At 39.8% G+C, this 22,460-nt stretch overlaps 1 protein-coding gene across 1 annotated transcript in view; it reads left to right on the top strand.

Moving 5' to 3' along the window:
- The window catches only part of pxdn (peroxidasin), a 45,521-nt gene that overhangs the window by 16,598 nt on the left and 6,463 nt on the right, over positions 1-22,460 (top strand). The window contains exons 5-20 of the mRNA XM_015005787.2: positions 2,274-2,345; positions 3,005-3,076; positions 4,587-4,756; positions 7,469-7,586; positions 8,216-8,385; positions 9,849-10,121; positions 10,502-10,777; positions 13,669-13,944; positions 14,276-14,388; positions 14,689-14,845; positions 15,314-15,422; positions 17,971-18,128; positions 19,245-20,251; positions 20,382-20,878; positions 21,679-21,813; positions 21,912-22,120. Coding sequence (XP_014861273.2) covers positions 2,274-2,345; positions 3,005-3,076; positions 4,587-4,756; positions 7,469-7,586; positions 8,216-8,385; positions 9,849-10,121; positions 10,502-10,777; positions 13,669-13,944; positions 14,276-14,388; positions 14,689-14,845; positions 15,314-15,422; positions 17,971-18,128; positions 19,245-20,251; positions 20,382-20,878; positions 21,679-21,813; positions 21,912-22,120 — 3,812 coding nt within the window. The remainder of the gene's footprint in view (positions 1-2,273; positions 2,346-3,004; positions 3,077-4,586; positions 4,757-7,468; positions 7,587-8,215; positions 8,386-9,848; positions 10,122-10,501; positions 10,778-13,668; positions 13,945-14,275; positions 14,389-14,688; positions 14,846-15,313; positions 15,423-17,970; positions 18,129-19,244; positions 20,252-20,381; positions 20,879-21,678; positions 21,814-21,911; positions 22,121-22,460) is intronic.

Raw genomic sequence — 22,460 nt, 5'->3', positions numbered from 1 at the left:
TGTAGCGATGCACCAATCCACTTTTTTCTCTTTTGATACTAATACAGATATCTGAGACTCAGTATTGTCCGATACGGATCCGATACTGAAAAACAGCTCAGGCATATTGTCACCATACTCGATCTAGAAGTTCTTTCAGTGTCGGGACCGATACGGTTGTTAATATCGGATCGGTGGATCTCTATAATTTGGGGATTTGGAGACCCTTGGACCCTAATGCTTGATTCCTGCTGTAAAAGAAAAGAAGTTCAAACTGGGATGTTGCTTGGAAAAACATTATAAATCTTATATTTTATTCACTTTTTATGTTGTCTGCAGTCAGTGGGAACCCAAGATTGTATGTTTTTATTAATGTTTCAGTATGAATTGTGACTACATGCATTAATAATAATAATAATAAAAACACATCCTAACCAACTTGGCCCAATGTTTGGCTACAATGTGAAATCATGATTGAGCTTTAAATCCCCTTGGATAGCTGAGTTCAAATTAATTCACCACACCTGATGACTGATTACTGTTTTGAGACGCAAAATGCATGAATGAATAAATTTTAACCCCCACAAAGGTTTGAGACAAAACAGAAGATGAATTTGTTTTTATTATATTTGCAGTAAAACACAGTAATCCTTTTAATTTAGTCGCAAACAAATTTAACTTAGTATAATGCAATATATATATTTTAGTGGGTCATCTTAACGACAATTTTTTTTATGTGCTGTCCTCTTTCTTAACTCAATCAACAACAAATAATCTATGTGGTAAAATTCATTATCATTGTCAGACCAAGCAGCTGGGCTGAATGTCCCCCCAATAAAAGAATGCTTTATGTGTTGGTGGCAAGTTGTAAATCCCAGTAATTCTATTAAAACAGATGCCAAGGCATGAAATTCCATTGTGTCATTGTTCTGACTGAGGAAAATCCCAAATCAGTGGTCGATGATCCTCCTGTGATTCATGAGTGTCTAAGCCTCATGTCTGAGTTTCTGTCAGTAAATGCAGTGGCTCTGGTTTGTATCAGCCTAACCATATGATTTATAGCCACTGATGAGTTAGGCCTAAGAGAAATTCATCATTGTTTTACTCTCTGATCTCTGACGTTTAAAAGGTTCTTTGTTGTCTTAGTTTGTTTTACCGCTGCATTAGTGTTGACTCTCAGGTGAAAGCAAACCCAATTTGAAACCTTATTGATTATTTTTATCCACCTGTCGGATTTTTTTCTGCATTTGTATTTTGTGTCTCCAATCTGAGAAAATGCAAATGCAATGCTGATTTTAGTATATTGTAGTTCTCCAAACAAAACCCTTTTTTCCCCTTTTCTACATATGTTTTTAAGTAGATCAGATTTTACTAACTAGCATACAAATGAACTGAATTTGACTCTATTCCATTTTCATTGGGACAAACTGGGCTGTGTGATATTGGATCTGAATCCAATGATCTGATGTTATTATTGGATTGTATTAGGTGATCAGGGCAGATTTTAATAGAATTTGGTCAAATTGGATTTCATATCATATGAAATAACTCGCAACTGTTTGTCATGTAAAGTCCCCTTAGCTGCCGTTTGTGTTTGTAATATGCAAAACAAAAATGCCTTGATCTTTTTTCTCTTGCATCCTGTTTATATAAGACATGATTCTAGTGCTTTATTGATCACTGCTTTATACTACTGAACTGACTGAAATTAGACATAATTATGAATTTACTCATTTGTCTGCATGACTCATCTGACGGGTATGAATGCAGTGGTGATAATAAACCTTTTCCCTAACCATAGCTGGAGTTTGCTAAAAAGGCACTTGAGTTGCTTTAGGGTGAGAAGAAATAGGGTTCTGTAATCTAATGAAAAAAGTAGTTCCCCTTTACCAATAACATTTAAAGCAACTGGGTGCTGAGCATAACTATTTAAATCCAAATAGAAAGCCCCCAGAATTAGTTGCTTTGACCTCATCTCAAGTGTTTGTCAGAATCCTTGCATAAATGGCATACTTCAGTGATTTTCGCTTGAAAATGTTCCACATGTACTTCCTTGAATTTAAAACTGCACCCTTAAATTTTAAACTTAAATATGTCATGAATGCCAACATGTAGAATCCTGCAGTCTGCCAAGATCCACAGTGCCGTTTTCTCCATAGTTATTTCTGACACACTATTGTCCAAACCCCAACCTGTCCACACCCTGCCCCCACCCATTCAATTCCATAGAACAATGTAACGTTTCATAATCATGAAAACTGAAATACCTATTTGTACATTTTGTTCTGTTTCAGCTACCTGCACTTCAACAGCATCGATTCTTTGGAACCGGAATCCTTCAGCCATCTGCCGAAGTTGGAACGACTGTAGGTGCACTCTGTCTCACCTTTTTTGCCAAAATTAATAAAATATCTTTAGTTCAGACACAATACAGTTAAAATCTGCTCTTATGAAGCAGTAAACTGTTATATAACTGTGACTAAGTTTATAAGATTTTGTTTATTTAGCTAGCTGCAATAATTAGCATGGTTTTCTGAAGCTCCCTCCCTCTCTTTGTCTCTCATAGACTTAATGATACGTTAGGTTCTTGTTTCATTTTTTTAAACCTGCTGTATTTGCACTTGCAGTCTTGAGTCTGTGCAAAATAGATGGAACACCTGCAGGGAAGACAAAAAGAGGAATAGGGGAAGGAAGGAATTCCCAGGTGCGTAGTTTAGCCGTTGTTGGGGAAGATTTCCATGGACACAGTCAAAGCAGAGACAAGAAAGATCTTTGAATCAGTTTCCTGGAAGGAAGGATACAGAAATGTGTCGCAAATTGATCAAAAAGTCTCGCATATACAGGAAAATGCTTTGTTGTGTCTACAGTGGAAAAAGATGTGCTATTGCACCATTATCTGGAAGGACAATGATATTTGTCCTCTTTTAAAAAACGGAAAATTAAGTCACCAAAAACAACATCCTGTCTCCACACTACCTGTTTTATTGGTCACGTGTTCATTTTCCCGTTTCTGTCTCCCTGTCAGGTTTTTGCACAATAACAGAATAACACAGCTCATCCCAGGAACCTTCGTTCATCTTCAGTCCATGAAACGATTGTAAGTGCAAAGAATCCTAAATAAAAACACATCTTCTTGTTCCTCTTTTCCCTCTCACAAATTTACTTCTAATGTTTGAACGAGAGTTCAAGAAGAGAGTTAAAGCCTGCTTAATCACACTGACTTTGCTGCGATTTTGGCTTTTTGTATAGGAACACATAAACAATATTAGACTGTGAAAAATCATTAAAGCATTGTAAAGCATCTTTTTTTAGGTGACACATTGTAGTAAAGCTGAACCAGAAAAGGAGTCCAGGCTGTGAGACCAGTTCCCACAGTGAGAACAATCCGTCCCAGTCTCTTTCTGGTGGGCCCCACTGTTTGCACTGAGCTGGATTTGGTGGTGCCAGACACACTGTAGTTCATGAACTGTCACAAAGGAGTGTTTTTAACGCTGCTGCTGCTGCTGCTACACAGCTAATGTGATCGCAGGTCGACAGCTCTGAGGTGCATGTGTGGCTGGATTGAAATCAAAAACTACTCAGGCTGCATTTTCACATGTGATGTTATTATTTCCACACCTGTAAAACCGACACAGTCCTGAACCGAATGAGCAGATTTCCTTTTACAAGGCGACAAGGTTTCCACTCTGATTTTTAAATTTTTAAATTTTTTTGGATTGTGTGCTGTCTATGAAGCCTGATTGGTTACGATGCAGTAGAAGTAAAACATTTGGTTTTGTGTCCCGCTGAGCAACATACCTGAAGCTAATCATATACCTCTTTAGACTCCAGTCAGTATTAATGACATGCATAACCCCGATTTAGGCCTAAACTTAAATTATATAGGTCTGTCTGCTTGTCCTTTAAACAGGCAAACAGCCTGATCCAGTTTTTTTTTTTTTTTTTCTAGTGGGCCCCATCGTGTTTGGAAATCAGGCAAACAGCCTGCTCTAACAGTGGTCTAAACTTCAGGCTGTAGCATATATTGTCAAGCCGAAGTCAAACTATCGATGCACTGTCACGTTCATTTTCAACCACATCCTTCAAAGACAAGCTCCTATGAAACCCCTCCTGCTGCAGTACATGTCATGGTGTTTTTGTCATATGTGTGATTTACAACTGTGTAGTAAACACAACGATCAAGACATAGAGGAACAACTATCACGAGTTGACAACTTCAGATGAGGAAGAAATAATGACTGATGAGCTTCAACCATTTTATTTTACTTTTAATTTTGTCGGAAGCCTAAATAAAAAATAACAATAGGTGTTGATGGGATGTTCTCCTGCTTCACCAGAAGTGACCGGGGGGAGTTTATTGTTTTGGTTCATGATGAACCAAAATGGCCCTCGGACCATTGCTCGTCCATAATATCCATGCTGCTCTCATGCTGAAGAAGTCTATTATGATCTTATAACCTTCAACCGTTCTGATTTTATTGATAATTAGGGTCTAACAGCATTAGTTTCTGCAAACAATTCAACTGAAATGAGATAATAATGAACACAGAACTCCTAGGCCCTTTTATGTCTTGTGATTTGCTCTTTGCCTGTGTCCACGTTTGCAGGCGGCTGGACTCTAACGCTTTAAGCTGTGACTGTGAGCTGTTGTGGCTGGCCGACCTGCTGAAGCAGTACGCCGAGTCAGGAAACGCCCAGGCTGCTGCTACCTGCGAGCATCCCAGTCGACTCCAGGGCCGATCGGTGGCCACCCTCACTGCTGAGGAGCTCAACTGCGGTAAAATTAAACACTTTATTTTGATTTGTCTTCATGTTGCTTCTTCAAACCAGCTTTTAGCCCTTTGTGGCATTAATGTTTTCACCTCAGTGGTATTTTATAGCACCTGGGAAAAGTATCCATAGTCCTTGAACTTTGTGACATTTTCTTATGGTACAACCAAAAAATCTAGTGTATTTTTACAAAATAAAAAAAATAAAAATATCTAGATTTCCAAAGGTAGGAGAGAAAGAGTGCCAATAGAAGTCAGTACAACAGTGCTTGTTTAATTTTGAAACTGAGAAGAAAAAAATTTAATCTGGTAAATGAAGTCATGTACACAAGCAGATATATTCTCCTGTGTACTGTGCAAAAAATATTTACAGTATATGTAAGCGCTGTTGCTCTGTGGCGCCCAAATAACACTGTTCCACAGAAAGTTATTGGGTCTATGCTAACTCAACTTCTCATGCAAAGTTTCCTTGCAACTTCCATCCAAATTGTTTTTGTCTTTCTTTAGCATTTAATAAAGTCATTGTTAAAACATACAGACAACAGCTTAGCCTTCCTTCCTGCTAGCAGCACATGTGTTGAGTCATGTATAAACTGCTTAATCTAACCACACACTGCAAATGTACACACAGGTGCATGTTTCTGTTCTTTGTCTGAGCTCTGCAGCTGTTTTGCTCCTGGAAAAAAATCTACCCTGCTGGAGGAAATGTAAATCTGTGGTCACTGCAACAACAAGCATGTTCACTTTATCAGTGAGAGGGGATAAGGGTTTATCTTATTTTGCATCTTAAGTAGAAAGGATGTTTACAACACAAATATTGGAATTAATAAACGTATGCAATGTTCCTACTAGGCCATGAGAAGTTTGGAACAACATGGACTGTGCTTATGTTTTTTTTGTTGTTGTTTTCTTTTTTAGTTTGTCAAAGAAAGAAATGGAAACATATCCAAAATGCTTTAAAAGAGATCAAAAATATGTAATAATTTAAAGTCTGAAGTAGTCAGTCATTTTGAATTGGAAAATGTGTAGAAACCCTTGACATAGAGAAACGTCTGCATTCGTACTTGTGACAGAAGTCCTCCTGGTTCTACTGCAGTCTAGGCATTAGAAAAGCTCTTTTATTTGAACCTTTCAATCAACTAGCATAAGTTTTACACTTACAAAAGGAATGTCAAATTATTTGTTGAGTAAGGATGTTTTTTGCTTTTACGTAAAAGCAATAATTATTTATACTGCTGCTAATTTATTGCGCATTGAAGTTATTTAATAATAATCTCTACCATTTCTTTTCTATTTGATTTTAATTCTCAAACTTAAGCAAAGATGAGAATTACCTCTCACAGCGTTGAGTATTTTTCAAGTGCTAATTGTGCAGAATATTACACGTTTTTGATGTGCTGTCCTTTCTAGAATTGGCAATGGAAGTATGGCAAGCTATTGGATGGTTAATGATCCGTTCACTAATTTGTCTGTTTTGGATGAGATAATAACAGTAAGTTTATTCACACTTCTTTGCAACAAAAGTGGAAGAGAAAATGCAGATAATTCCATAATCAGTCTGATTCCCTGCGGGCACCAGAGCTAAATCCACTTGTTGTAAACCTGTATTTTCTCCAGCTCCCTCTGAATCCCTCAGTCTGAACCAGGCAACTGTATCTTAACCGCAGTTTAATCACAGAAACTAACTTTAATGGCCTTAACGTGCCCACTCCTGCCTGCTGTAGCCCTCCCACTCCCTAAAATCCAGGAGAAGAATGTCTTCCTGAAAACATGGTGAAAGTCATTCTACACCTCTCTCCATCTGTCTTTTCCTTCATGGTCCACTTCAGACCCTGGAAGCAGGGTGGTATGCTGCCTAGTAAGAGCTGGAGTCCAACTTTCATCCCCTTAGACTTGAGATGTTATGGTGTTTGCACTGATTGACCTGCTGGTGGATGCAAAACAGTCGCCATCGCAGCAGTTGCTTGTGTGAGAACTTTGGAGGAAATTGCTCAGAGGAATTGCTTCTGACCTGAATTGGTGAGCAGACTCTGTGAAAGTGGGAGGCTGAATCTCCCTTTGGGACATGGGAACTGTTCCTGTTTGTTGCTTCTGTGTGTCTTAGATTTCACATGCTTGTGGTGACCATTAATCTAGATCACCACCGAGTACAGGAAGTACATCCTGTTGGAAACTTCTGGAATTTGGCCTCTGAATTAGATTAGAGACTCTTCCAACATGGATGTAAGAGCAGGTCTGGTTCAACAGAGGCTCGGTACAGTTGTGGTAAGAAACAAGTTTACCATCTGTTGTTATGGAAAACTAATTTGAGATACATTATCTCCTGTTGACACAATAACAGCAATCATCTTGGGGATGCGGTTGTTCCTGCCCCTCACCCTACGGATGGTTATGAGGCTGTTTCCAAACAATTTGGGTTTGTCAATCTGCACTTAGGAATTAGCCTTAGCAAATGTAGAAAATGGCGAGAAAAGACCTGAGCTGCACACAACTGTGAGCACAATGTCCTTCAGATGGGAGAGCTTAAAGCAGAGATGTTTGACTGGACTGCAGATTTACATATATGAAAAAACCCCAACACAGAATATCAGCACGCACGCACCCACGCCAACTTTTCTGTATATCACTGTATTATTAGGGTTACAGAAATGTGAAATCAAAGCATGGATTGTCATAGTTTGATTGTCATTCATTTTTCTTGTTGAATTTTCTCACTGCAGAGGTACCAAGGATCACCTCAGAGCCCCGGGATGTCGATGTTACATCAGGAAACACTGTTTACTTCACCTGTAGGGCTGAGGGAAACCCCAAACCTCAGATTATCTGGCTCAGGAACAAGTAAGATTGGTCAAAACCTTAAAAAGATGAAATAAGAAAACTGAGACCAATTCCGCATGTCTTTTTTTTGTTTTTTTTAAAGAAAAATGTAGTCTGTCCTAGTGAATTGGAATTTTGAGGTGTTTGTTTCTCGCAAACCTTTCTGTTGTCTACATGTTGTCTAAGATTTTATTGCACTTTTAGCTTGGCAGAAGGATGACAAGAAAAAGGAGTCATGCAACGAACAGCCTGGAGTTGGGAATAAAACTCAGGACAGCCGCAAAGAAAAATATGGCCTCTGAAAACGTTGTTCTACCTTTGAGCCATGTGATGGCTTCATCTTTGTTTAGCACAATAATGTACAACTGAAACTAAATGTCAATAACTCTGCAAATTGACAATGACCAGATTATTTAGATGTTTACATCAAAGAATTAACACATATTATATGTTGCGTTTACCAATTATATTATTGCTATGGTTTACTTCCCTCAACTGTGTCTTTTATCTTTTGTTCCACTGAGAATAACAAAGATTTTTTGGAATATTTTTGTAAATCAAATAATATTACTAAGACAGAAAATACACTATAAAACCATCCATCCATTTAGAGTAAACAATATTTGCCTGCTTTTTTGTTTTGTTTGCAGCAATGCTTTAAATATGCGAGATGACAATCGTCTGAACCTCCTGGAAGATGGGACACTGATGATTCAAGACACCAGAGAGACTGACCAGGGAGTTTACCAGTGCATGGCCAAAAATGTAGCCGGGGAAGTCAAGACTTCAGAGGTCACCCTTCGATACTTTGGAGCCCCCTGTAAGTGCAATACTTTCCTTTCTCTACCAGGTTATTATGCAGCTTCCCACGCACTCTCATAGAGGTTGAATACAGGCTCATTTGACAAACTACAGTATAATGCATGGATGTGAGTGTGTGTTGGAAAATCTGGTTAGTGTTGGCATGGTTACTTTGATATGACTTGTTGCTCATTTGACTGTAGCATATACTGGTTAGCTATGTTACAAAATTTAAAAAACAGAGGCATATTTTGAAAATTGTAATAAGAAAACAACAACAAGCACTTCTCTGTTCTCTTATCAAGAGCAAAGTGAGCCAATGAAGTCAGATGACCTAGACACACTGGAAACCACTGTCCCTGTCCTGTGAATGTAATTATGAAAAGTGAAGAAGGCTTGGTTTGGAAGCAAAAGAAAAAAAAAGAAAAACAGATTTGATTAACAAGCTGCATAAAATGCAGGTCGTCCACATGGGCCAATACTTAGGATTCAATCAATACATTTTTATAAAAATTTACCTGTTGTGTTTTTTAAGTAAGGCATCTAAAATCTTCTTACCTATAAAAGTCTGATTGATGCATCTCTAAATAATTCTTAACTATAGATAAAGACAATACAGTGTCTTTCAAAAAAAGCAAAAAAAGTAAATATTTTTGTGCATGTTTTGGTTGAAACTGAGCCCATCAGAAGTTTCTGAGAACTGATGTTGTGCATTTCCTGTCTCTGTGATGGTAAACCACACAACCCTTGCTGCAAACATATTTTCTTCATTCCACTGTAATCACTGACCAAACAAGGACACATATCCGCTGCATTTTCTTTCAATAAACACTGAAAACTGTTTGGTATTGGTCAAGCTGTTTTCAGTTTTGAGTCAATGAACACAAAGGTGGTTTTTGTAACTGAGCTACAACACGGTTTTTTAGAACTTTTAAAGTTGTTGCCAACAACAAATCACTCTGTTTTGGTTGCTTAAAATGTTTTATGTTGTCTTTCAAAACTTGAACACTGAGTTTGTTTTTGTTTTGCTTCTGTTGGATTTTTTATTTTTTATTTTTTGGACATACTGTGGAGTTAAGTTCTGGCAGTAATTTAGATGTTTGATATTGATACCCTAAACCCTGACGAGTGATGTAATCTGAAAATTGTACTAAAGTTCAAGCTCAATGCAGGCCAATATTATCTGATACTCATATTGTGGCTGATATCACGATGATTTCCAATATCAATATTAGATCAAATATTTATAAAGCTGTCTGGTTCTACATTTATCTTGCTATTTAGCTTTGTGAAGTAACAGGTTGTCATAATTTGGATTTCTGTTGATTTTTGTAGCATTTGGAACAGAAAAAACTTTGTCCTAACAAAACAAAATGGTGTCATCTGCAAAGAAGAAAACATATTCTAATGTTGATGAACTTTGCAGAAGTTATCTTGATCCTCATTTCAACTTTCCTCCACCCTCTTCTCTTGTTCTTCCAGCCCGGCCAAGTTTTGTCATTCAACCCCAGAACACGGAGGTGCTGGTGGGTGAGAGCGTGACCCTGGAATGCAGCGCCACCGGTCAGCCACAGCCCAGAGTCACGTGGACGAAGGGTGACCGCACACCGTTGCCCAGTGACACTCGCATCAACATCACTCCATCTGGGGGGCTGTACATCCAGAATGTTGTCCGAGAGGATGGAGGACTATACACATGCTTCGCCTCCAATAATGTGGATACCATACATGCTACAGCACGCATCATTGTCCAAGGTAAAGCTTTTAGATTTAGATTTCTACTGGTGTAAATGTTTTGGTTTTTTTACTATATAAATCCTAAATGTTTTCTGTTGTGTTATTCATATAAAAACATTCATCAGTCTCACAAAAATTAAGCTAAATTTAATTAGAGTCAATCCCAATACGTACAAAAATAAACACGGGATAAACTTGAATTCATTCCAGATATTCATCACAATCTCAACACAACATAGCTGGGTCATCTTGACAGAGAAGTAATTTTTGTAAATTAAAAAAAAAAAAATATTTGGAAAATCTTATTTGTGTTAATAGATAAGATTTAATTGTGTTAATAGATGACCTGCATGAAAATGTCATATTATTGTCTTATTTTTTTCTCCTATTCTGAACAGCGACTCCCCAGTTTACCGTCACGCCACAGGACCAGTCAGTTTTGGAGGGTAACACTGTGGATATTCCCTGCGAGGCGACCGGTTACCCAGAGCCAGTGATTGTCTGGACTCGAGGTGGAAACGTACTGCCTTCTGACCGACGACATGCAATTCTGCCTGCCGGTACCCTTCGTATAACTCGTGTTACGACCGATGACGAGGGCCAGTATGTGTGTGAGGCAGTGAGCCCAGTGGGGACAGTGCGTGCAACTGTGCAGCTGAACATTGAGCAAAGAGGTGAGAGACTAAAGGGATCAGATCACTGAATAGCATGGTAATGTTCCCACGGCTCATAGTACTCCGGCACAGTGCCGTATCACCAGCGTACATGCAAAATAGAAATCTGGTTTGCTCGGAGATTTATCAAACATTTCATTGACTCTAACAGAGGTGCAGCTTTCACTCTCAAGCACACTACTGACCTACTAACCACTAAGGTGTGCAGGGCCTGGGTCTTGGCAAAACTTTGATTCAGATCCAGGAGTCGTTCTGTTAAACGTTCCATTCACAGTCGATAGCCATGTTTACTTTGACGTAATGAATCAGAATAAACAGCCGATCTGAATAAAAGTGTGTCATGTAAATGCCTCCATCAGAACATTCTGATTGGATTCATGCCAACCCTCATTTTTTTGCCCAGGGGCCTAAGAGCTTATGGGGGCCCTAAGCCTGGGGCTCTTCTCAAAGAATTTGTTGTAAAAAAAAAAAAAGTCATACATTGGTTTACTTAATCTCCTTTCTGAATCTTAGTCATTTGTATCCACAAAATACAAAATGGCTGTTTTTGTCAAATTTTTCTCCCATCTCGACAATAATGGATGGATGACAAGCATAATGCACAAGAAGTATCTGGGCAACAAGATCATAAACCACCCATGGAGCTAAAAGGGTTATTTTTATATAACATCATATGTTTTGTGTTAAAAGAGTGTTGCAAAAACCTTTCAGAAGTGCACATTGTTTTCATTAATGAGGCTGTTGCTATGTTATTGTTTCAGTCAAGAGGAGAGTTAAGCACTGAGTGTTTGGAAGCTGGCAGTGGTGCATCCCATGTATTGCTAATTTGTTGTTTGCCCTGGTCAGTGTACTCCTAAGCTTTTCTCATAAAAAAAAAGAAAAAAAAATCTCTTTTGGGGTGGAATTAGAGGACGTAAACGTTTATTTAATATAATAAGTTAAAAGGCAGTAAAGTTCTGCTACAAGTAAATAAAATTTTCTAAAGTTTACCTGCTTTATTAAGTGAATCAGTAACTGATGTATCCAAACGTTCCTCCTGCATGGTTCCCTCAATAATCAGTAGTAGCAGCAAAATGTTTTCAGTATGTGTTGAAATAACAATAGGCCATTGACTGGAGCCATTTGCCTTGAATTGACTTTTAAGGGCCAAATACCATTTTGGGCTAAACTGTCTGACTGACAGAGTTTAGTTAGCGAAAACAGACCATTTGGGGAATTAAAACACAAGTGAAACATTGAGTGATTATTCATAGAAATGCGAGGCTTGCACAATTATGGCAAAGTTTTCTAAGATAAAGTCCTTTGGTGAAAGTTGTTGGAAAAAAAAATGTTGATTAAACCTGAGTGTGAACAGAGCAACACACTCTGGCACCTATGCTTGTCAAAAAGGAACAAAAATTACAATGTTTACCTCAATCTGACCAACTTGATGAGTCATGTTTTTGTAAATTACGCACTGGCTCCCCTGTGACGCTTCAATTAGAAGCAGATATTGACAATGGGTGGGTTGATCTTTTTGTGAAATTAGTTTTTGTAACACTAAACTAGGCTAGGCTCACCACAGAATACCGTTACTTTTAATCCATCTTGCTAGATCTCTGAGCATTTCTCCCGACTTTCTCCTGCTCGTCGATAAATCCTCATGAAAGTCTTTACTATATGACAGTTTAAGGTGGATTTTAAGATGGATACTGTTGTTGCTACTTTCCCTTCAGTTGGCCATTATGTTATGCATTAATGCCTGGGTTAGATGTTCCAAACATTATGCAATCACTCTTTGGAAACTTTTGGCTGCATTCTCGACTGTCTTGTACTCACTTTTTCTCTTTCATGCTTTTCCGATACTTCTCAGTTTTGAGGCATAGAAATGAATTCAACTATTGTGAGCTACAGGCCTGTGCACAATTGAAATCATGTCTTTTTACGGTTGGCTTAAGAAGTTTGTGTACTGGTTAAAAAAACAAACTCAGCTGAAGTGATGGACTTGATTGCTCAGTACTACAATGCCTTCTATGTTTGCATGGCTTTTTTATCGCAGTAAGCCATTCAGTTTTATGTGTAGCGGAGGTTTATTGCCTCCTGTGAACATGATTTCATTGAGTGTGCAGCTGAAATTACAGGCCTGACATAACACAGGAAAGCGTGGCAGCCTGTAATCCTGAGATGACACCATGTTTTTCCATGTAGTAATGGCTGTTAACATGGCTTAAAGTACATGCTGCATAATGGCTCCTCAGTGTTTTAGGCGGTGTGTTGGACCACAATCCTGGTGGCACAGTATGACAGCTGTGCAGCTCCAAACAATGCTGAGAGATCAACAGTAAGGCGAGAAAGTGAATCTCATGGGGATTACCACAGAATTTCACATCTTGATTTTCTCATTACGCTTCTATCAGCTCTTAACAGTTTGAGTGCAGCTGTGCTCTGCAAATCAAATAAAAACATTCCCAGCTGCAGAAATGTTGGGTCCTTTTCGTTTTAGTGAGTCATATGTTTCAGCTAATTAGAGTCAGGCTTGTGCAAAATGTCATCTGTGTGTGTATGTGCGTGTACGTGTGTTTTTTTTTTTTCATTTTCTCTTGCTGAAATATGAGAGAAGTAAAGGGGGGATGATGAAGATAGTTTAGATTGTGAAAAATTAGACAGTACTCCATGACAAAGACTAACAGTGCTCTACAGTCTTCAGTGGTGAGTGACCCACTGATTTACAGCCTTGTGCAAAAGTCACAATCTCTCCCCTGTTCTCTGGGAACCAGATTTTCAAGAATTATCAAACGTTTTGCATCAGTCAGTAAAAAATAAAATAAAATAAGTCCACAAGGTGTTACATTTATACACTATATATCTACAACATGAATATTGTAATTCCTCCATTCTTCTCTCTTATGCAGCGTCCCCCCAGTTCACCGTAACGCCACAGGACCAATCAGTCTTGGAGGGTCATACGGTGGATTTCCCCTGTGAGGCAAGCGGCTATCCAACGCCACTGATCATATGGACTCGAGGTGGAAGTCCTCTTCCCTCGGACCGCCGCCACGTCATCCTGGCCTCCGGTACGCTCCGCATCACTCGGGTTGCTGCACACGATGAGGGCCAGTACGAGTGTGAGGCGGTGAGCACGGTGGGAACGGTCCGCACCGCTGTGCAGCTTAGCATAGAGCAAAGAGGTGAGAAACTTGGAAAAAAAAAAAAAAAGTATTACTTATATTTAAAGAAAACACAAAAATTTGTAGGATTGCCTCAACACAGATATGCAGAAGCCATCTGTTGGAACATCACCCTGAAATAAAGTTGAATAACGTGTCAAAGGATGGTTATAAATAAAACGAAAGTACAACTTTAATTAATATGGCCTGTGGCTGTGAAACCCTGTTTTCTTCCTTGTGGTGGTCCATTGCAAAATGCTCTGTATATATGTATATATACTTTCTATGTTGAGCTTTGGTGCAAAATTATTAACTTGCGTGTGTGTGTGTGTGTATGTTTTAACTTATTCAGTAACGCCTATTTTCACAAATGCTCCAAGGGACCTGACTGTGGAGTCTGGTCAGGATGTGCAGATTCCCTGCAGTGCTCGGGGCCAGCCGCGGCCGGTCCTCACCTGGAACAAGGTTAGAATTATTCAGACAGTTTCTTAGTTAGCACAACTGAATTCGGGCAAAGTCATCCCTCAGCACATTGAGGTTGGACTCGAGCAGTGTCAGTTTTTTTTATAATAGCCATCTTGACAATTACCCAGGGCATTAGAAAGGGGGAGGGGAGGGGCACACAAACAGCAGATATAAAGAAAAAAGACAGGAGCAAGAGAAGGAAGACGTTAACACAAAAACCACCACTTCTCCTAACACTATGAATGTATTTTACTTTGGAGCTCTCAGATCCCTGAACTTCTCAGTTGCTGTGTCTTTTAGGATGGTGTTCAGATAACAGAGAGCGGAAAGTTCCACATCAGTGAAGAAGGTTACCTGGAGGTGAAAGATGTTGGCACTGCAGATGCTGGACGCTATGAATGTGTCGCCCGGAACCCCATTGGATACCAGGCTGCTCGAATGGTGCTTACAGTCACAGGTACAAAAAAAAAAAAACACTTTTATCTTAGTAAAAACAGAATCTCAGCATTAATTCCTGTTAATGATCTTTAATCATGCATTTTAGTAATCTGGTCACAGGCTACTGCTGACCAGACCAGTTCTGTGTGTGTCTGTGTTCCCTGCTGTAATGCTTGAGGTCAGACTGCAGTGCTTTGCTAGTGAACCATAAAGTCAATCACTGTGCTCAGTTTTTGTTGGACTCTCAGTCTTCACTTCACAGTGAAATGGTTTTTAGTGGCATGGAGGCGTGACGGTGTTGAGAAAAAAAAACAACAAAAAAAAACATCTGAAGCTTTAAAGTCAACAGCACTATGTTTTTGTCGGTCAAAGTTACTTTCTAAATGTGTTTATAAGAAGGAAACCAGAAGACAAAAGAAACACTCTTGTTATATTTTCGTCTCTTTGTTTTAAATTTTACACTGATTTGTTAATCTTTTTCTGTCAGTGCCTGCTATCAGCCGAGAGGGAGACACATTTGTGAGCACATCCATAGAGCAGGCCATCCGTACTGTGGACAGTGCAATTGAGTCCACAAGGAGACGTCTCTTTGACGGGTAGGACATAAACTCGCACAGCAAACATATTACAACACACAGTGTCACACAAACACATGCATACTACTTGTTTCCATACTGGTATGTTAACAATCCCAAAACTCAAGACAGAGCATAAGGGTTTTATGTGACAGACCAACAAAAAGAAGGGCAAACAGTGAAGAGGAGTGAAAACTATGTATTGTTTTCAAATATTATAAATAAGTACAAATCTGAAAAGTTTGCTGTATATTTGTAAGCTTAAACATGGACTTTGGTGTTTTTTATTGAAGTTCTGGCTGCTTGCTTAGGGTTCCTGTCCTTCAGGGTTATCTCATCTCAACTTTGAATAGCTCTCCCTTGTAAAAATGCATCCCCACAGCATAATGCTACCACCCACATGTCTCACAATGTAGATTATGTGTTCAGGACGATTTGAACACATGATTTTCATGTTCCCTATATGGCTTATGGTTGATTTTTACAAGTTTTTTTTTTTTTTCTAAGCCTAACGTATAACACCTTTAAGAAGGCAATCAAAGCGCCTGATTTTCAATTGAAAATGTCCTGGGAATTCTTGCAATAACTGCTTTCAGGATTTTTTCTTCTGTAATTGTCATTGATATTTCAGAATATATCAGAAGGTAATATTAATGTGCCAAAAGTTCCACCCTCACATGGATTTTATCCAAAGAATCTCAGAAAATGTAACCCCCCACCATCAAAACATGACAGCACAGTAGCATTTTCTGGTCATTGCAGTGTTAGCTTAGAACTTGTTGCTATTGAAAGATGAAAATCTTTTTAGCTGTGCTTTAGACATCGAGGAATGTTATAAACGTGGGTGAAAAAGATGTCGCAGCTTGTTCTGCTCATTTTTCTTTTTATGATACCTCATTTTTAAACATTTATTTTCCTCAGGATATTAAAAAGCCACAAGGATACTCAAAGATGTTTTATGTTGCTTCAAAGGGATTGAAATTAATATCAAGACTTGTAACTGTGCCCTGATTCATGAATCATCTTGGGGCCCCAAAACCATGGCTGTCAGAGGTGTTAGCCTAAGCTAATTGATGTTGTGCTAAGAAAATGTGGCAAATGTCTTCAGATCCTCAAAACTCCAGGCTTTATAGGTTATCATAGTGACATATTAAGGTAGTAAATCAAGCAAAAAAAATTTTTTTAAACAGCTGCACTATAAGGAGTTGCAGTATATTTAAATAGTTAAATAAAATCACATGTCTCAATATGTCAGATGATGCAGGCCGACATGATTGTGGGGTGTAAAATAAAACTTTGCCCCAGTTCATGTTGGCACTTGACTTTTTCGCATAAAAACTGAGCATGTAAAACTAAACCCAAGTCACCCAGATGACTTAAATGTTGCTTTGTGGATGAGGAGTCGCGTTTTTCACCTCTCAAATGCCTCCACAAGGAATATTTGTCTAGAAATAAATTTCTATTTCATTGCTTTTCTTTGTCCTACTTGAACTTGTCTCTTATTCTTTTTCCCTCCGGTCTGTATGAAGCTCTTATTAGAGTCAAAAGGTGATAACAAAGGCATTGAAGTCTGTCACTGTGAGGAGTGGAGATGACCTCAGTTCACCTTTTAGAAGTTTCCATCCTGATGAATGATGTGGTTAGCAGTTGTGCTTTTCTTGGCATGCTCACACGTACACTCCTGCCCACCCAGGCATACGCACATGAAAATGATAAATGCACACCGGTACACGGCACAGCCATAGCTGCTGTTGCGATGAGGGGGAATTTCCAGCTTTGTTAAATCACAATCACAGAATAGGATGCAGCTTTCTCCTCGGCTGAGTCAGTCATCTGGAAACAAAGAGGAATTCCTGCAGGGATGGGGAGCGAGTGCTGCTTCTTCGTCCGACTCAACAACATAGGTTGCTGGAAAACACAAGACAGATCCTGGTAATTTCACCAGTGGTGCACACTGCTACCCAAAAACTTAAACCATTGATTGATTTTTTTTTTTTTTAATTCATTTGTTCAGTTATCAAATAATTTACCCATGTTTTAGAATTTAAACAACACGACTGAGAAGATACAGACAGGAGGGCAATGCTTATGTGTATGCCTGGGTATTCTGGGTACAGAATACACATCATTTGCTGCACAGCAACACAGGTGGAGGATGTGAGGAGTATCTGTTTTGCAATTGTTGCTATACAAAGGTACTTTAGGGCCGCCATCTTGGGCCACCCAGTTTTTGTTGTTTTTGTTGTTTTTTCAAAGATGGACTGAGCTAAAAGAGCTCCAAAAGATTTTAGAAAAACGCCAATATCCACTTTTTAGTGAGTGGAAACTGCAGAAACTCAATGAATGGCTTTTCATAAGCTGTGTGAAGCGACTCACATGTGCATGCAAGGTTCTGTTTGGATTCCTCTTGTTGAAACGCTTCAAAGGAGAAACTAGAGCAAACTCTGTCTGCCTCCGATACCTCAAAAGTTTGAGAAGATACGTTTCCTGGTCTGTTTTGTTTGTTATTTTAATATATGCTTCTCATCTCCTGCCTTCCCCACAATCTTCGTGCCACTCATCTCTCCAGTCAGCCTCGTACACCAGGAGAGCTGCTTGCTCTTTTCCGATATCCACGTGATCCCTACACGGTGGAGCAGGCCCGTGCCGGGGAGATCTTTGAGCAGACTCTCCTGCTCATCCAAAATCACGTCAACCAGGGTCTCATGGTGGACACCAACGGTACCGGTAAGGCTGATTGCAAACTTCACCACTGCTTCATAGAAGTTGTTTCTATATGCCAGAGAGAGTACTTTCTTTGTAAAAAAAAAAAAAAAAAAATTTGAAATGCACTTCCACTTTGCTCTACTTGTGTTGTCAGTGACATAAAACACAATTAAGTTTTGTGTTGTACCGTGACTAACGTAGAAGAATTCAAGAGCTATACAAACTTTTGCAAAGGAGTGAAGTTGTGTGTTTGGCAAGTAAGACATTTCCATCTAGTCTCATTTTGTGTTAAGCCCAATTTTCTCATCTCCCCTGACTGTGACTTTTTGTTATTGTCAGCAACAGTCGACTCTGTCACAGCTTTCCGTCTGTCTACCATTTCCCCCTATAGAGAGTGTCGTAACTATGGAGCAGTTGACAAGCAGCCTTTAAACTGGTTTATTGGCCTCTTGACATGCTGTGAAACACTTAAAACTGTAATCACTGCAGAGCACTGGACAAAGTTTAAAATGATGCGTTGCACATTTAATTAGGCCTGTGTGTAGACGTGTGTGTGTGGGGGTAGAGTTGGGCGGAGCAGGGCGGTAACTCACTGTTTACCACATAAATATTTAAATTTTTGTTGCTCTTCTCTCGTTAGTGTGAAGGAAAACTGGAGCAGCGTTGTGTGCCTGGCAACAAAAACAACCGGCTAAGAGAGGAATACATTTTAGAGAACAGAGTCAAAGATGAAATGCAGTGAAAACAAAGCATGTCTCTTTTTTTTTTTGTTTTGGGGTTTTTTTGTAATACATTTCATGGGCAAGCAGATATTCATTATTTTCTTTCAGAAAAGTATTGAGGTAATAGCTCATTATGGAAATGGTAATGATACAAGATACATTTTAAATGCTGTAAGTGTAAGATGATGACTCCAGACTAAATTAATCCAATAATTTCAGCAGAAACAAAACAGTATTTTTTCTTTACTTTGACCTCATCCTATAGGTCAGCAATACCGTTTCTCCTATTTTTCTTACAAAAGTGCACATAGTACACAGACAATGTCCAGGAACACCATATATAAAGAAACTCTCACCCAGAGCTTGGACGCATTTAGCCTCTCTCCTTAGTGAATTTATTTGTGTGTTTTTACAGCATTTCGCTACAACGATCTGGTATCGCCCCGTTTTCTGGAAATGATTGCTAATCTCTCTGGCTGCACAGCCCATCGCCGCAACAACAACTGCTCAGACATTTGCTTCCACCAGAAGTACCGCAGCCATGATGGGACCTGCAACAACCTGCAGCACCCCATGTGGGGTGCCTCGCTCACTGCGTTTGAACGTCTCCTGAAGCCAGTCTACGACAACGGCTTCAACCTGCCCAGAGGAACCACAGACAGGGTTCATAACGGTTACCGACTGCCCCTGCCTAGGCTGGTGTCCACCACAATGATCGGAACGGAGACCATCACTCCTGATAGTCGCTACACTCACATGCTGATGCAGTGGGGTCAGTTCCTGGACCACGACTTGGACTCCACAGTAGTGGCCCTGAGTCAGGCTCGGTTTTCTGATGGCCAGCTGTGTGCTCAGGTCTGCACGAATGACCCGCCGTGCTTTCCAATTCAGTTCCCACCCAATGACCAGCGGCAGCTGCGAAGCGGCGCTCGCTGCATGTTCTTTGTCCGTTCCAGCCCAGTGTGCGGCAGCGGGATGACGTCTCTGCTCATGAACAGCGTTTATCCGAGAGAGCAGATCAACCAGATCACCTCCTACATTGACGCCTCCAATGTCTACGGCAGCTCACGACACGAATCGGAGCAGATTCGTGACACGGCCAGCCACAGGGGGCTTCTTCGTCAAGGCATCATACAACGAACAGGGAAGGCACTTCTTCCATTTGCCACAGGACCGCCTACTGAGTGCATGAGGGATGAGAACGAGAGTCCAATCCCTTGCTTCTTGGCTGGAGATCACCGTGCCAATGAACAACTTGCCTTGACTGCTATGCACACTGTGTGGTTCAGGGAGCACAACCGCATCGCTACAGAACTGCTGAGACTGAATCCCCACTGGGACGGCGACACCATCTACCACGAGACCAGAAAAATAGTGGGGGCCCAGATGCAACACATCACCTACAATCACTGGTTACCAAAGGTAACAGCTCTGACCTTAAGCTTTTATTTTGACATTTTTATCACATTTATGGATATCTCCATATTTTCTTGGTGACCAGTCAGTTGACACTGACAAGAAAAGTTGTGTTTTTTTTTTTTCTTCCCTATAGATTCTCGGTGAAGCAGGCATGAGGATTTTAGGGCCGTACGCCGGTTACGACCCCAATGTTAACGCTGGCATCTTCAATTCGTTCGCCACAGCAGCTTTCCGCTTTGGACATACCCTCATCAACCCAATACTCTACAGGTTAAATGAGCACTTCGAACCCATCACCCAGGGTCACATCTCACTGCACCGGGCCTTCTTCTCTCCTTTCCGCATCGTAAATGAGGGAGGCATCGACCCGCTGCTTCGCGGACTGTTTGGTGTTGCTGGCAAGATGCGCGTTTCCTCCCAACTGCTGAACACTGAGCTGACGGAGAAGTTATTTTCCATGGCCCATGCTGTGGCACTGGATCTGGCTGCCATGAATGTTCAGAGAGGAAGGGATCATGGCATACCACCATATAATGACTACAGGACCTTTTGTAACCTGACCTCAGCTCAGACGTTTGATGACCTGAAGAATGAAATCAAAAACCCTGATGTCAGAGAAAAACTGCGAAGGTAATTGTGAACTAACTGCTGCTTGTGATTGTTGTATATTCTATGTTATATTTGGAATATTTATCGACTGAGAGCTTCTGAGTGACAGGAACATGGTTTGGCTTTTGTTTAGGAATCTATCGCAAAATGAAATGAAGATATTTGTAGGTTCTTGCATTACAAAAAAAAAAACAAAGCATGACTATTTTTTATTTTTTTATTTTTTTCCCTTCTTCTACTTGTTAAGTTTGTATTAATTTTATTTTTAAAGCAAAAGTGTTAGGAATTGGCAAACAAAACTAAATATTTTTTTCAGAAATAATCTTTTGGTAAATTATAATTATGATATATACCAGAGCCACATAATATCTATACTGGGACCAGAGATGACGTTGTTGATGGGTGTGAACGAGCAGCTAATGATGCAAAGCTCTCCATTTAAACATAATTTCACTAATGTTTGAAAAAAATAAATACAAAGCTCACAACTTACACTATCTTTAAGGTCCATAGTAACAATTTACAAATAAACAGGTCAAACAGTTAACCGAGTTGTCTTCACTCACCACTTGTATATTGTGCATTTACTGAATGCAGTTTCTTAGTACAAGATAAAATATTTAGTTTCTGAGCGGCCTTTCAATGGTCAGAGTATTTCAATTCAACAACATCAGATTTCTCTGCATCTGTAGTTTTGTAAAACATGTGAGGATTTAAACATTCCTTTAAACTCAGAATCCACATAAATGTCCTAATTATGTGGTGAGAGTGGCTTCAGTATTTTTTTTTTTTTTGCACTGACAGCTTTCCCTGTATGACAGGCTATACGGTACGCCTCTCAACATTGACTTGTTCCCAGCGCTGATGGCTGAAGATCTGGTCCCTGGCAGTAGATTGGGTCCCACCCTCATGTGTCTGCTCGCAACGCAATTCAAGCGTGTCCGAGATGGAGACCGGTAAGGAAGCATCACGCACACAGACATACAGAAATATGACCAGAATTTTCTTCGTTATTTTCGTCATGTGCCGCATCATGTCTTTGGGTCTCGATTAGGTTCTGGTACGAAAACCCAGGCGTGTTCACTCCTGCACAGCTGACACAGCTTAAGCAAGCGTCCTTAGCTCGAGTCGTGTGTGACAATGGAGACAACATCACCCGGGTGCAGCGGGACGTGTTCGCAGTGGCCGACCTGCCCCACGGATATGGAAGCTGTGATGATGTTCCTCAGATCGACTTGCGGATGTGGCAGGACTGCTGTGAAGGTAAGACCAGCAAAATCAATTTTACGCGGTTTCTTTGATTATGTTTCCCAAAAAAAAAAAAAAAAAAAGAAAAAGCCAATCAGTCCTGATAAAAACTGCCAGATTTATTCTGTGCTGGCAAGTACCGTAAAATATATCATGGACGCTGACTGCAGGATGCAGTCAATAAAGTTTGTGATGTTCACAGACCTTTGAAATCTGCGCTTAAGTAGAGCACACAGATTGTTATAACATGTTATAGCAATACTATTGAAGTCCAACAGGATGATGCATCAAGCAGTATTCTTTCAATTTAAGCTTTGTCAGTAATTTTTTTGTGCTGGAAAAATACATTTTATGT

This window comes from Poecilia mexicana, unplaced genomic scaffold (genome assembly GCF_051168715.1).
Source record: "Poecilia mexicana isolate PSO_F unplaced genomic scaffold, ASM5116871v1 scaffold_22, whole genome shotgun sequence".
In the NCBI taxonomy this organism is placed as follows: domain Eukaryota; kingdom Metazoa; phylum Chordata; class Actinopteri; order Cyprinodontiformes; family Poeciliidae; genus Poecilia; species Poecilia mexicana.
Note: the sequence above shows the minus strand (reverse complement) of the source record. Positions and strands in the feature narration are given on the sequence as shown.